We start from the raw sequence: 14,922 nt of genomic DNA, 5'->3' as shown, positions 1-14,922 counted from the left end.
TGTGGCTGATTATGGGTGGAGATTGCAGCAGTGCTGTTGTGGCTGATTATGGGTGGAGATTGCAGCAGTGCTGTTATGTGGCTGATTATGGGTGGAGATTGCAGCAGTGCTATTATGTGGCTGATTATGGGTGGGGATTGCAGCAGTGCTGTTATGTGGCTGATTATGGGTGGAGATTGCAGCAGTGCTGTTATGTGGCTGATTATGGGTGGAGATTGCAGCAGTGCTGTTATGTGGCTGATTATGGGTGGAGATTGCAGCAGTGCTGTTATGTGGCTGATTATGGGTGGAGATTGCAGCAGTGCTGTTATGTGGCTGATTATGGGTGGGGATTGCAGCAGTGCTGTTATGTGGCTGATTATGGGTGGAGATTGCAGCAGTGCTGTTATGTGGCTGATTATGGGGTACTTGAGCTGAACAGCTTTAGCGCAGTTATGGCTGTTGGGAGGCTGTGGGGAGGCAGAGTTATGTAAGCCATCTCGGAGGAGAGAGAGCGCTAGGGACTGTTCCATTGCCATGGTAACAGCAAGTGAGTGAGGGTGCCTGGAAGCAGGTATGCAGGGTTGTCCCATTCTGTGGCAGCTGGAACAGGAACACCTGTGCACCTGTGTGCTGCTTCATACCTGTGCACCTGTGTGCTGTTTCATACCTGGGTGCTGCTTCTTACCTGTGCACCTGTGTGCTGTTTCATACACCCTGGAGCACAGAGCCTTGAGCTCATCTCTGCCTGTGCCCTGGAGCACAGAGCCCCATCTCCACCTGTGCCCTGGCGCACAGAGCCCTGAGCTCATCTCCACCTGTGCCCTGGCGCACAGAGCCCTGAGCTCATCTCCATCTGTGCCCTGGAGCACAGAGGCCCATCTCCACCTGTGCCCTGGAGCACAGAGCCCTGAATCCATCCCCACCTGTGCCCTGGAGCACAGAGCCCCATCCCCACCTGTGCCCTGGAGCACAGAGCCCCATCTCTTCTTGCTGGTGGTACAGGAGTGAGACGTGTAAGCGAAGAGGTGCACAGAACCAGGAAGCTGATGTCACATGGGCTGTGATGTCACATGGGCTGGTCATTTAAATCAGCCACACCATAGTGGCAAACTCTATTTCAGAGGTTCATCTGTTTCTATTCCTATTGGACAGTCTGCTGTATCACTGTAATACCATGACAGACAAGATGAGAGGACATTTCTGCCAGAGCATTTTAATAAAGAGAAAAAAGAGACCTGAAGCTCTGCTTTAATTAAGACTGAATCATGTGTCATTGCCTGTGTCCTTTTAGGTGTTAGACTGTCTGTGGTGAATGCTAATGCAGCTGTTAAGCCTGATGAAGACACATTGCTCGAGTTTTTAAAGCCCTTCCCCCTCCTGGCAAATCTCATAAAACACTCATAAATGACTCACAGGGTGTAAATAATTGTAATATGCAGTTTAAATATATTGTTAAATAAAATCATTTTTATGTGCGATTGAATTATGAAGAATTATCCCTTTTTGACTAAATGTAGCTGATTACCTGTATTGTTGATATCATATGGCACTCTTAAGGGTGTGAATAGTTTTGGCAGGAGCTGTTTGTAGAACCATTTCAGCATAATTACTTTGCAAAAAAGGCATCAGGAGGACCTCACCTCAGAATCAGATCTACTGCCAATCCAATCTGCTCAGGCCCCACCCCAGAATCAGATCTACTGCCAATCCGATCTGCGTCTACTGTTGATTGGAATCCCAGCTGCTAACAGCCCCTGTAGTGCATTGATCAGTCCTGTTTCCACAGTCACCTTAAAAATTCAGAAACCTTCCTGTCATCTCACCGGCTGAAGCAATTAAATATAACTGCCTGTTGAATGCCTGCTGTGTCTAGCCTATAAACGCTAGGACTGTGCAGATAGGAAGCACCGTGGGTCCTGTAGAACACCCTGGCGTTAGTAAGCTACCTGTGGGGTCCCGAGAGAACTGTGCAGATTAGGAAGGCTACCTGTGGGGGTCCTCGTAGAGCACACACCTGTGCAGGTTAGGGAACAGACCTGCTGCAGCAGGTGGTTGAGCTGTTTGGAACTGGTTTTGTGTCTTTAAAGAGGGTGTGGCAGACAGAACATTCTGTAAACAATAGCTGCCAGGCTTTGCTGACTGGCAGGTAAGGCTACACCGGGCGTGGCTTTGGGTGTGGGTGGGCAGAGAGTGTCTGCGAATCAGCGGGGCGGGGGGGAGCGTTTTGTTTGCAGCCTCCTCCTGTTGAGTTGGCTCGCAGGACGGGACTTCCCTCGCTAGTTGAGCTGTGCATCTGGAGGAGCAGGACACCGATGTAGAGCAAAGAGCAGCGCACAGAGCAGAGCACAGAGCAGAGCGCAGAGCACAGAGCAGAGCACAGAGCAGAGCACAGAGCAGAGCACAGAGCAGAACACAGAGCAGAACATAGAGCAGAACATAGAGCAGAGCACAGAGCAGAACACAGAGCAGAGCACAGAGCAGAGCACAGAGCAGAGCACAGAGCAGAACACAGAGCAGAACACAGAGCAGAACACAGAGCAGGACACAGAGCAGAACACAGAGCAGAACATAGAGCAGAGCACAGAGCAGAACACAGAGCAGAGCACAGAGTAGAGCACAGAGTAGAGCACAGAGTAGAGCACAGAGCAGGACACAGAGCAGAGTGGGACGTAGATTGGGATGCGCTCATGAGCCGAATCGGGAGCAATGGGATGGGGCCCAGCACCCGAAGAAAGAGCCTGGGTGACATCATCCTGGGAACAGTGCATTCGCTGCGGTAGGCCCGATCGGGGGGGGGGGGGGGTGGGGGGGGGCGGGGTGTGTGTGTCGACAGTGTGGTCGACCTGGGGACAGTGCACATGCTGCGGTATGTGAGTGTGGTTTAGAAAGGTGTCTGAATGGGGATCACAGGGTGTGAAATGGCCAGTGCAGGAACAGTGTGGAAATCATGCTGGAACAGTGCGGGAACAGGGCTAGAACAGCGCAGGAACAGTGCGGGAACAGGGCTGGAACAGTGCGGGAATAGGGCTGGGACAGTGTGGGAATAGGGCTGGAACAGTGCGGGAACAGGGCTGGAACAGTGTGGAAAAGTGCTGGAACAGTGTGGGAACAGTGCAGGAACAGTGCTGGAATAGGGCTGGAACAGTGCGGGAATAGGGCTGGAACAGTGCGGGAATAGGGCTGGAACAGTGCGGGAATAGGCCTGGAACAGTGCGGGAATAGGCCTGGAACAGTGCGGGAACAGGGCTGGAACAGTGTGGAAAAGTGCAGGAGCAGGGCTGGAATAGGGCTGGAACAGTGCGGGAACAGGGCTGGAACAGTGTGGAAAAGTGCAGGAGCAGGGCTGGAATAGGGCTGGAACAGTGTGGGAAGAGTGCGGGAATAGGGCTGGAACAGTGCAGGAACAGTGCTGGGACAGTGTGAGAACAGTGCAGGAGTGGTTTGGGGTGCTGGGCTGTAGGTTCAGTGCCCTGGTGAGGCTCTGCTGGGACAGAGCCTGAAATGTGCAGTAAACGTCCAGTTTGTAAATGTGCTGAATTTGCAAATGTGTAAATGTGCTGAATGTAATTTGTGTTAATTGCTTCTGTGCTGGCGTCTGTGAAAGGGCTAAAGTGTGCAAATGTAGATGCAGGAATGTGGGCAGTGATCTCCAAACTGGGATCTGCACTGAGAGCTAACTTTCAGGCTTAAAATCAAGCTCTTCCTCTTCTGCTTAAACCCGTTTAGAAAGACTTGTCAGATTAGGAAAAGAGTTCAGGGTGTGTTGTGCCATTGGGAAGTGGGTGTGTTTGCATATTTCAACCCGGTAACTGTGTGAAACCACATTTTATGGTTTAAAAGCATTACACAGCTGTGCCTGGCACACTCCCTTATTACACCTGGCACTGCTCAAGGTGGCACTGCTGGAGGTGGGTAATGTGGGAGCTTTCTGTATCTGGTCTTGCACCAGATACAATGAACATGAATTCCCAGCAGTAACTGTCAAATGGAGGTGCTCGCCTGCTTATGAATGCAGACTTTCCCTCCGGTAGTCCAGTTTGGGATGTTGTGTGTTGCAGATCCAATAAAGGATCAGTATCAGGCTGAACATTTTATTACATACTCCCTTATATGGGGTGACTTAAGTTCATAATTTGCAATATAATTCAAAATTTGTTTTCTATTTATATGTTTATATATTTACTGTGGCAGTTCAGTTTTAACACTTTAGTCCTAAAGGGGACAATAGCAAACTTCTTCCTGGAATTTGAAACTGCATCCTTCCTGTTATTGCTTGGACAAGCATGTCCCCAGGTTCAGTCAGACCAGCTGTATCTGCAGTGTTTGAAATGTGAGAAGATGGTCTAATCTGGGGGGGGGGGGGGGGGCTGTGTAAATAGGGTGTGAATGAATGGCCTGCTTTTGTAGAGACTTTGAAGAAACAGGCGGTACACCATCATACATGTGCAGTTTAAACAGTTCTGGCTTTAATGGTGGGGGCAGCTGACTCTGAAGAGCAGCAGTGATTTTTAGTGAGCATTAAGATCTGTCTGTTCATTTGGAACTTGATGGAAATGTAGAGCCTGGTGGCTTCCTTTCCTTTTTGCCTTCCTCTTCCTCCGCTCCGCCGTACGAGCTCGTCTGAGCACACGATGGTCTGGAAGTTTAGTGGATCGACCGAGAGAGGTGATGAAAGCAAACTGAATTACACCATCAAACAGTCAGACTGCAGATTGGCCGGCTGTGATTCGGAGGTGAAAGAGAAATGGAGTGAGAGAGGGAGGTGAAGAGAGAGTGAGAGAGGAGATGGAGCATTCTAAATGCAGGTGAACAACAGGTGTAATGCAGGTGATCAGCAGGTGATCAGCTGGTGATCGGCAGGTGATCAGCATGTGTAATACAGGTGATCAGCAGGTGTAATGCAGGTGATCAGCAGGTGTAATGCAGGTGTAACACAGTTGATCAGCTGGTGTTTGGCAGGTAATCAGCAGGTGATTGGCAGGTGATCAGCAGGTGATCTGCAGATGTACTGCAAATGTTTTTGTTTAAATGAGGGCCGTTTTTTTTGCCGATCACATTAGACTGAGGTGCATCTTTAGGCTCCTAACTGGTGGATAGGTGCAGACCTGAGCCCTAAAGCCCACCGTCTGCTAGATAACGAAGAGCTGGGCGGCAGAGAAAATGAGAACCAGCTGGCCTGCATTGTGCTGATGAGTTTAAGGGGGAAATTATGAAAGAACTTAAACAGACTGACTAACAAAAATCAGCATACACGGGGTCCCCAGGAGCCAGTCTGAGAACCACTGCCCGAGGTGGCTAATGTGGGAGCTTTCTGTATATGGTCTTGCACCAGGTACAATGAAAATTGTTTGGAGGCGCTCGGCAACCTTTCCCTCCGGTAGTCCAGTTTGAGATGTTGTGTGTCGCAGATCCAATAAAGGATCAGTATCAGGCTGAACAGCTGATCTGGGGAGAATCCTGAGGCTTTGTTGGCATCAGTGCAGCAGGCGTTCCTATGGTTACACCCATGAACCTGCTCTTCTGGCCCCATTGTCACCCTGGCAGCCAGCGAGCTGCACGAGCTTCCTCCGAGCTGAGTCTAACTGTCACCATGGCGGTGGACAGAATGATTGATGGCAGGGAGGCCTTTGATGTGCTGCTGAATGCTCCTGCTGTTTTTGCTGTTTGTAGGAAGCAGGATGGAAGGATCCCCCGCCTGTCTGAGCAGCTAGAACCCCCACCGTTCCCGCCATCAGCCTTCTGCACCACCCCCCCCCTCCTGAAGGTGAGAAACCGCTCACTTCCCCCCCAGTGTTCAGGCTTCCCCTCTGAGAACTCACCCCTCTGTCTCACCTGTTTCTCCATTTCTCTATCTCTCATTCATCTCTCCCTCTCTCCATCTCTCCTTCATATCTCCATCTCTCCTTTATCTCTATCTCTCCATCTCTTATTCATCTCTGCATCTCTCCTTCAACCCTGCATCTCTCCGTCTCTCATTCATCTCTCCTACATCTCTGCATCTCTCCTTCATCTCTCCATCCCCATTGGCTGCATCCCACTTGTCCAGCAGCCTGATTGGTCAGTCCTGAGATCGGTGAAGGGTGACCACACCCCAGGCCCCACACACCCTGGGGCCCGTATACATACTGTTATATACATAATGTACATATATACATAATGTTATATACATAATGTACATATATACATACTGTTATATACATAATGTACATGTATACATACTGTTATATACATAATGTACACGTATACATACTGTTATATACATAATGTACATGTATACATACTGTTATATACATAATGTACATGTATACATACTGTTATATACATAATGTACATATACACGTACTGTTATATACATAATGTACATGTATACATACTGCTATATACATAATGTACATATACACATACTGTTATATACATAATGTACTTATATACATACTGTTATATACATAATGTACTTATATACATACTGTTATATACATAATGTACATATACACGTACTGTTATATACATAATGTACATATACACGTACTGTTATATACATAATGTACATGTATACATACTGTTATATACATAATGTACACATACTGTTATATACATTATGTACATATATACATACTGTTTATCATAAGTAACATATACATACTGTTTACATATGTACATGTTACATACTGTATATACTAATGTCAGTATACATACTGTATATACTATGTACATGTATACATACTGTATACATAATGTACAGTATAATACTGTATATACATAATGACATGATACTACTGTTATATCATAATGCACATATACACATACTGTTATACATAATGTCTTATATACTTGTTATATACATAATGTACATGTATACATACTGTTATATACATAATGTACACGTATACATACTGTTATATACATAATGTACATGTATACATACTGTTATATACATAATGCACACATATACATGATGTTATGTACAGAAATGCAGTGCCTTTGGCCAGAGGACTGGCCCATTTTCCCAACCCTTTCGTACAGGACTCTTACAGAAATGGGAGAAGTTGAGGTTTGAATGTTCCTGAGTGCAGTGAGGGCTGAGTGAGAGAAAAGGGTCACATGACCCAGCTGTTTACTGAGTGCAGTGTTTATTCACTCACCCCTCCCCCTTCGAGAAGCTCATTATCCAGAGTAAATTACACACTGCTGTGGGTTAGAATACATGAATGTAAAGCTAAATTGCTCCTGTGCAGTTGTTCATATTTGTGAGCTGCTATGCTACGAGAAAAGCCAGACTTCTCCTTTCTGAGCATTTTACACAGATAGCTCACTCTGGAGTTTTTGAGTTTATTTCATTTTCATATTATTGATTCAAGTTTTTTGTGTTGATGCCCATTTTCTGGCTTTGCGGTGGTTTAAAGTAAAGAAAATATACTTCAGGTAACTCCAAAGTCGATTGGATGGCTAATTTGTGTTTCCAAGGTTTTAGATATGAAAAGATTAATTTTACGTGTTTATTAAAAATTATATACAAATATACGGTTTTAGGTTGTAAATCAATCTTTATGGAGGACAACAGACTTGTTGTAATTGTACAGTTGAAATAATATTTGTTTGATGAACACACAATTAAATATTGATAAAATAGTGCTAAAATTAACATATTTAATACTACACATACACTACATGGCCAAAAAAATGTAGACACCTGACATCCAACATCTCATCCACCAACCCTGCTATAACAACCTCCACTGTTGTGGAAAGGCTTTATACTAGATGTTGGAGCATTGCTGCAGGGACTTGCTTCCATTCAACCATTAGTGAGGTTGGGCAGTGATTGGGTGATTAGGCCTGGCTCGAAGTTGGCTTTCCAGTTGATCCCAAAGTTGTTGGATGGATCAAGTTCTTCCACACTGTTCTCAGCAAAACCATTTCTATATTGATCTCGCTGTGTACCCGCAGGTACTGCCTAGCTGAAAAAGGAAAGGACCTTCCCCAAACTGTTGGGGAAGCACAAAATCATCTAGAATGTGACTGTATGCTGTAGCATTAAGATTTTCCTTCACTGGAACTAAGGGACCTAACCCAAGCCATGAAAAACAGCCATTACCTTTTGTCACGTGGTGTGTTTTGGATTCTTTTTTTGGACGATATTCCTGCAGTGTAGTGTGTATGTGTGCTAGGAGCTGCTTTGAGCCTCTTTCCTGATCCTAATTTTTCAGTCATTCTGAAGCAAGTCTGGGTTTACATAGCTCATTTATGTAGGTCAAGAACTTGCTCCAGACTGTTGATTTTCGTTTTATTACGGACATGGACCTTGTTGTTCTGTGCCCTGTGTTTGCTGTGCTTGTTATGTTATAAGGCCTTTGTGTGCCCTGCATGGTGTGGAGAGGTTGATTTATTTGCCTGTTTTAAGGCGGAAAACAGGCTTCCTTCTCTCCGGTGTGGAATGTTCTGGATGCTTGCTGTAGAGCGTTTAAAGCTTGTAGTGGCCCTCTCCCTCTCCCTCTCCCTCTCCCCTCTCTCTCTCTCTCTCTCTCTCTCTCTCTCTCTCTCCCTCTCCCCCTCTCTCTCTCTCCCTCTCTCTCTCTCTCTCTCTCTCTCTCTCCCTCCCTCTCTCTCTCTCTCTCTCTCCCTCCCTCTCTCTCGCTCTCTCTTTCTCTCTCTCTCTCTGTCAATTCAATTTGCTTTATTGGCATGAAATAAATACAGTAAATATTGCCAAAGCATTACATAAAAATAAAAAAAACACACATACTCTCTCTCCCTCTCACGCACGCCTGGGCGTTTAAAGCGAAATGCAGGGAGGCTGGAGACGACCACAGCTCCTGTAAGCGCAGGCCTTCCCTTCAGCCCGCGGGCCTTCCCTTCAGACCGCGGGGCGACCCTTAGTGCCCACAGCTCCTGTGAGAGCAGGCCTTCCCTTCAGACCGCGGGGCGACCCTTAGTGCCCACAGCTCCTGTAAGAGCAGGCCTTCCCTTCAGACCGCGGGGCGACCCTTAGTGCCCACAGCTCCTGTGAGAGCAGGCCTTCCCTTCAGACCGCGGGGCGACCCTTAGTGCCCACAGCTCCTGTAAGAGCAGGCCTTCCCTTCAGCCCGCGGGGCGACCCTTAGTGCCCATGCACTGTGAGGCAAGCTGGCCACCAGGGTCTGCCTGTGCAAATGTCGCTCTGTTTGAAAGAGCTGTAAAGTAGTTTGCTTGAGCGATAAGTGCACTTATCACAGTGTTAACTGTGCAGTGTGTATAATTACTGCAGTAGATATGTACTGTAAGAACTGCTGTGCATTTATGCATGCATGCATGATCACATGCACTCCCTCTTACACACAGACACACACACACGCTCACACATACACACACACAGGTCAGCCTGTTTAAATACACACACACACACACGCTGACACACACGCAAACACACACACACACACACTCTCACATACACACACACACACGCTGACACACACACACACACACACGCTCACACACACACACGCTCACACACACACGCTCACACTCACACACACGCTCACACTCACACACACACGCGCTCACACACACACACGCTCACACACACACGCATGCACGCGCACGCTCACACACACATACACTCTCACACACACGCTCACACACACACACACACAAACACACACGCACACACACGCTCACACACACACACACACACACACGCTCACACACACACACACGCTCTCACACACACAGCTCACACACACTCACACACACACGCTCACACACTCACACACACGCTCACACACACACACGCTCACACACTCACACACACACACCACACCACACACGCCACACACAACACACACCCGCTCACACCACACACGCTCACACACACACACACACACACGCTCACACCACACACCACACACACACACCCCACACACACACACACATCACACACACACACCACACACACACACACACACGCACACGCACACGCCACACACACACACACACACACGCTCACACACACACACACACACACACACACACGCTCAAACACACACACCGCACACACACAACACCACACACACACACACACGCTCACGCAGGTCAGCCTGTTTAAATACACACACACACGCTGAACACACACACACACACAACACACACACACGCTCACACACACACACACACGCTCACACACACACACACGCTCACACACACACACACGCTCACACACACACACGCTCACACACGCTGTCACACACACACACACACACACACACACACACACAGGTCAGCCCACTCGCTTGTTTGCATGTGTACGTGTTCAGAACAGAACACTGCAGCCTGTTTCATTTAAACTCTGCTCCTTTGTTTGTTTTATCCGCTGTCCTTTTGTCTGCATGTTTTTGAAGGTGCTTTCAGGTGCGCAGGAAGATAAATGTCAGTCTTTGATAAAGAGTGGCCTCGATACTTCTCGAAACTGATTTCTGAAAAGCATTCCGGTCACTCCGCGATATTCACTTGTTATGTCTGCCTGTTGTTCTCCCATGAAAAGAGCTTTGTATGTGGGCAAGTTTGTTTTGTGAGAGCAGTTTTTGGGAAGTGTGTTAAATAGAATGGCTTCCCAGAGAAGTCTGTGTTTTGCTTTGGCAGTGTGATGTGTGGAAGTTAAGAGCCACAGATTGGTCCTCTGGGGCACTGAGGTGTTCTGGTATCGTCTGGTACAGAAGCTCTCATAGCCAGGGGCTGGTAGCACGCTATCGATTTTATGAGTCTGTATGCAGAAGGTCTCCTGTCCTGGTGCAGGGAGGAGAATGCTCTTGTGTTTAAATGCTCTTTCCTCTTCTCTCTACCCCCCACCCCCCACCCCTCGGGAAATTTAGCAAAATTTCTGCTTTATGGCATTAATCTAATGCAACTTGCACTGATAGAGACTCAGATCTCAGGTCATATATCTGCACACATAGTGATGAACCCTGTGTCTGAAGCTGCCCAGCACAGGGCCACTGATCACCCCCAGATCGGCCTGGGCCACTGATCACCCCCAGATCAGCCTGGGCCACTGATCACCCCCAGATCAGCCGGGGCCACTGATCACCCCCAGATCAGCCGGGGCCACTGATCACCCTCAGATTAGCCGGGGCCACTGATCACCCCCAGATCAGCCAGGGCCACTGATCACCCCCAGATCAGCACAGGGCCACTGATCACCCCCAGATCAGCACAGGGCCACTGATCACCCCCAGATCGGCCTGGGCCACTGATCACCCCCAGATCGGCCTGGGCCACTGATCACCCCCAGATCGGCCTGGGCCACTGATCACCCCCAGATCAGCACAGGGCCACTGATCACCCCCAGATCAGCACAGGGCCACTGATCACCCCCAGATCAGCCAGGCTCACTGATCACCCCCAGATCAGCCAGGGCCACTGATCACCCCCAGATCAGCCAGGGCCACTGATCACCCCCAGATCTGAGTATCCTCGTGTATCAGGGAGGGAACAGCGCTGCTGGTTACTCTGATAAAGGGGAACTGCCATTTTAACTCTGCCCATGCTGAGCACAGCAGGGTTCATTCATTCAACACTTCCTGAAAAACTGCTCAGGTCTCCCTTTGAATAGCCACATTTGAATATTCTAAAAATGTAATTTTAATGTAGATGTAATGCTGTAATATTAATGTAATGTAAATGTAGTTCTGTAATGAAAATGCAATGTAAAAGTAATGTAAACATAGTACTGTAATGTAAATCTTATGTGAATGTAGTACTGTAATACAGCATTTCCCAACCTTTTTCCTTCCGCAGCACACTTTTCAAATTTACAGAATCTCATGGCACACCACTCAAAAGCATAAAAAATGAACACCCTGCAGCTCCCATCCACATACGCACGCACGTAGGCCTAAATGTTCTTTTGGGGTTTTAATTAAGCTATACATTTTAATGACATTTATTTTGGTTTTTGTGAATGGGATTTGTTCATTTAAGTTTTTTAAATTCATTTGAACATAAAAAAATTTTTTTACACGGCACACCTGACCTCGCCTGACGTAACACCAGAGTTCCGCGGCACACCGGTTGGGAAACGCTGCTGTAATGTATATGTAATGTAAATGTAGTACTGTAATGTATATGTAATGTAAATGTTGTACTGTAATGTATATGTAATGTAAATGTAGTGCTGTAATGTATATGTAATGTAAATGTAGTGCTGTAATGTATATGTAATGTAAATGTAGTACTGTAATTGTATGTAATGCTTCCTCATTTGCAGGGCTGCAGAATGGATGGAGACAGAAGCAGCCTTCCACCTCCTCTCAAAGTACGTCCCTATTATCCAGCAGCTGTTTCTCTGTCTGCAAATGGCGCCAAGTCAGGGCGTTTAAAGCTCGTAGCGACCCTCTCTCTCTCTCTCACTCGCCCGGGTATTTAAAGCTCGTAGCGACCCTCTCTCTCTCTCTCACTCGCCCGGGTATTTAAAGCTCGTAGCGACCCTCTCTCTCTCTCTCACTCGCCCGGGTATTTAAAGCTCGTAGCGACCCTCTCACTCGCCCGGGTATTTAAAGCTCGTAGCGACCCTCTCTCTCTCTCTCTCACTCGCCGGGTATGTAAAGCTGTAGCGACCCTCTTCTCTCTTCACTCGAGGTATTTAAGCTGTAGCGACCTTTATCTCTCTCACTCGCCCGGGTATTAAAGCTCGTAGGACCCTCTCTCTCACTGCCCGGGTATTAAACTGTAGCGACCCTCTCTCTCTCTCAACTCGCCGGTATTTAAGCTGTCGACCCCTCTCTCACTCGCCGGTATTTAAAGCTCGTAGCGACCCTCTCTCTCTCAATCGCCGGTATTTAAAGCTCGTAGCGACCTCTCTCTCTCTCACTGCAGCCGGGTATTTAAAGCTCGTAGCGACCCTCTCTCTCTCTCTCACTCGCCCGGGTATTTAAAGCTCGTAGCGAACCTCTCTCTCTCTCTCTCACTCGCCCGGGTATTTAAAGCTCGTAGCGACCCTCTCTCTCTCTCACTCGCCCGGGTATTTAAAGCTTGTAGCGACCCTCTCTCTCTCTCTCTCACTCGCCCGGGTATTTAAAGCTCGTAGCGACCCTCTCTCTCTCTCACTCGCCCGGGTATTTAAAGCTCGTAGCGACCCTCTCTCTCTCTCTCACTCGCTCGGGTATTTAAAGCTCATAGCGACCCTCTCTCTCTCTCTCACTCGCCCGGGTATTTAAAGCTCGTAGCGACCCTCTCTCTCTCACTCGCCCGGGTATTTAAAGCTCGTAGCGACCCTCTCACTCGCCCGGGTATTTAAAGCTCGTAGCGACCCTCTCTCTCTCTCTCACTCGCCCGGGTATTTAAAGCTCGTAGCGACCCTCTCTCTCTCTCTCACTCGCCCGGGTATTTAAAGCTCATAGCGACCCTCTCTCTCTCTCACTCGCCCGGGTATTTAAAGCTCGTAGCGACCCTCTCTCTCTCTCTCACTCGCCCGGGTATTTAAAGCTCGTAGCGACCCTCTCTCTCTCTCTCACTCGCCCGGGTATTTAAAGCTCGTAGCGACCCTCTCTCTCTCGCTCGCCTGGGCGTTTAAAGCTTGTAGCGACCGTCTTAAACCATGTTGGACTTCTGTGGGTCATTATTACACAGTGATAGCTCTGTGTTCTCTTCTCCGCAGACTGAGGAAGACTACATTCCGTACCCCAGTGTACATGAGGTACTGCAGCCTCTTCAGCATCTGAAATGAGTATCCATCCGTTCACTCACATTACAGAGCGAATAAGAGAATGTTTGTTTATAGTTGTGTTCTGTCACAAGGGGACTACCTGCTCTAATGCCCTAATGAGAAGTGTGCGCATGTGTGAGCATGCGTGTGTGCATGTGTGTGTGTGTGAGCGTGCGTGTGCGTGCGTGCATGCACGTGCGTGCGTGTGCGTGTGTCAGTTTTGGTGGAACCTATTGACTTCCCGTGTTGTTGCTGTGGTTACCAGGTGTTGGGTCGTAAAAGCCCCTTCCCTCTGATCCTGCTGCCCCAGTTTGGGGGCTACTGGATTGAGGGGACCAATCATGAGCTAGGGGAAGCCCCCAATCCTGAGCACATGCCCTCAACCCCATCTCGCGTTCAGCTGGAAACCAACACCACTGCCATGATCTACAGGAAGAACTTCCTTGGCAAGGTGAATACCTCTGTCATATTCTTACACACCTCCTGCTTGATGCTTCAGCTGTGAGCCTCTCCTCACCAGGCATGGCCAAGTTTACCCAGCCCAGACACCTTCCACATCTCTCTTTGCTTCAGAGCAAACTTGCAATGAAACACCTTCATTGTTTACTTGGGTGCTCTCAGTGTAATTATGAGTATTACTGATGCTAGTCCATGTAGAACTTAATAAACTCCACCGTCAGTCTCTCGCCTGGGCTTAGGACCTGGGTCTTAAGCTCTGCTCGCTAACTGCATGTGTTCCTCATGTGCTGTGGGCTGGGAGGCCTCCAGGTTGAGGCCTACAGCAGGTGGACGGACTCACTCAGGTGGCAGCAGGCAGGACAGATGTGTGTGGAGGGGGCGGGTTCTCAGTGATAACAGACGTGTGGAGGGGTTAGGGTTCCCAGTGATAACAGACATGTGTGGAGGGGTTAGGGTTCTCAGTGATAACAGACGTGTGGAGGGGTTAGGGTTCTCAGTGAGAACAGACGTGTGTGGAGGGGATGGGTTCTCAGTGATAACAGTTGTGTATGGAGGGGTTAGGGTTCTCAGTGATAACAGATGTGTGTGGAGAGGTTAGGGTTCTCAGTGATAACAGACGTGTGTGGAGGGGGCGGGCTCTCAGTGATAACAGACGTGTGTGGAGGGGGCGGGCTCTCAGTGATAACAGACATGCGTGGAGGGGTTAGGGTTCTCAGTGATAACAGACGTGGGTGGAGGGGTTAGGGTTCTCAGTGATAACAGACATGTGTGGAGGGGTTAGGGTTCTCAGTGATAACAGACATGTG

At 48.2% G+C, this 14,922-nt stretch overlaps 1 protein-coding gene across 1 annotated transcript in view; it reads left to right on the top strand.

Annotated features, from left to right (window-relative positions):
- The first annotated feature begins 2,222 nt into the window (after positions 1 to 2,222).
- Positions 2,223 to 14,922, top strand: part of LOC135237785 (rap1 GTPase-activating protein 1-like) — a 35,198-nt gene continuing 22,498 nt past the window's right edge. Inside the window, exons 1-5 of the mRNA XM_064305226.1 lie at positions 2,223 to 2,758; positions 5,653 to 5,746; positions 12,221 to 12,268; positions 13,610 to 13,648; positions 13,923 to 14,108. Of these exons, the coding sequence (XP_064161296.1) occupies positions 2,670 to 2,758; positions 5,653 to 5,746; positions 12,221 to 12,268; positions 13,610 to 13,648; positions 13,923 to 14,108 (456 nt within the window). The 5' untranslated portion in view covers positions 2,223 to 2,669. The remainder of the gene's footprint in view (positions 2,759 to 5,652; positions 5,747 to 12,220; positions 12,269 to 13,609; positions 13,649 to 13,922; positions 14,109 to 14,922) is intronic.

This window comes from Anguilla rostrata, chromosome 13 (genome assembly GCF_018555375.3).
Source record: "Anguilla rostrata isolate EN2019 chromosome 13, ASM1855537v3, whole genome shotgun sequence".
Lineage (NCBI taxonomy): Eukaryota > Metazoa > Chordata > Actinopteri > Anguilliformes > Anguillidae > Anguilla > Anguilla rostrata.
Note: the sequence above shows the minus strand (reverse complement) of the source record. Positions and strands in the feature narration are given on the sequence as shown.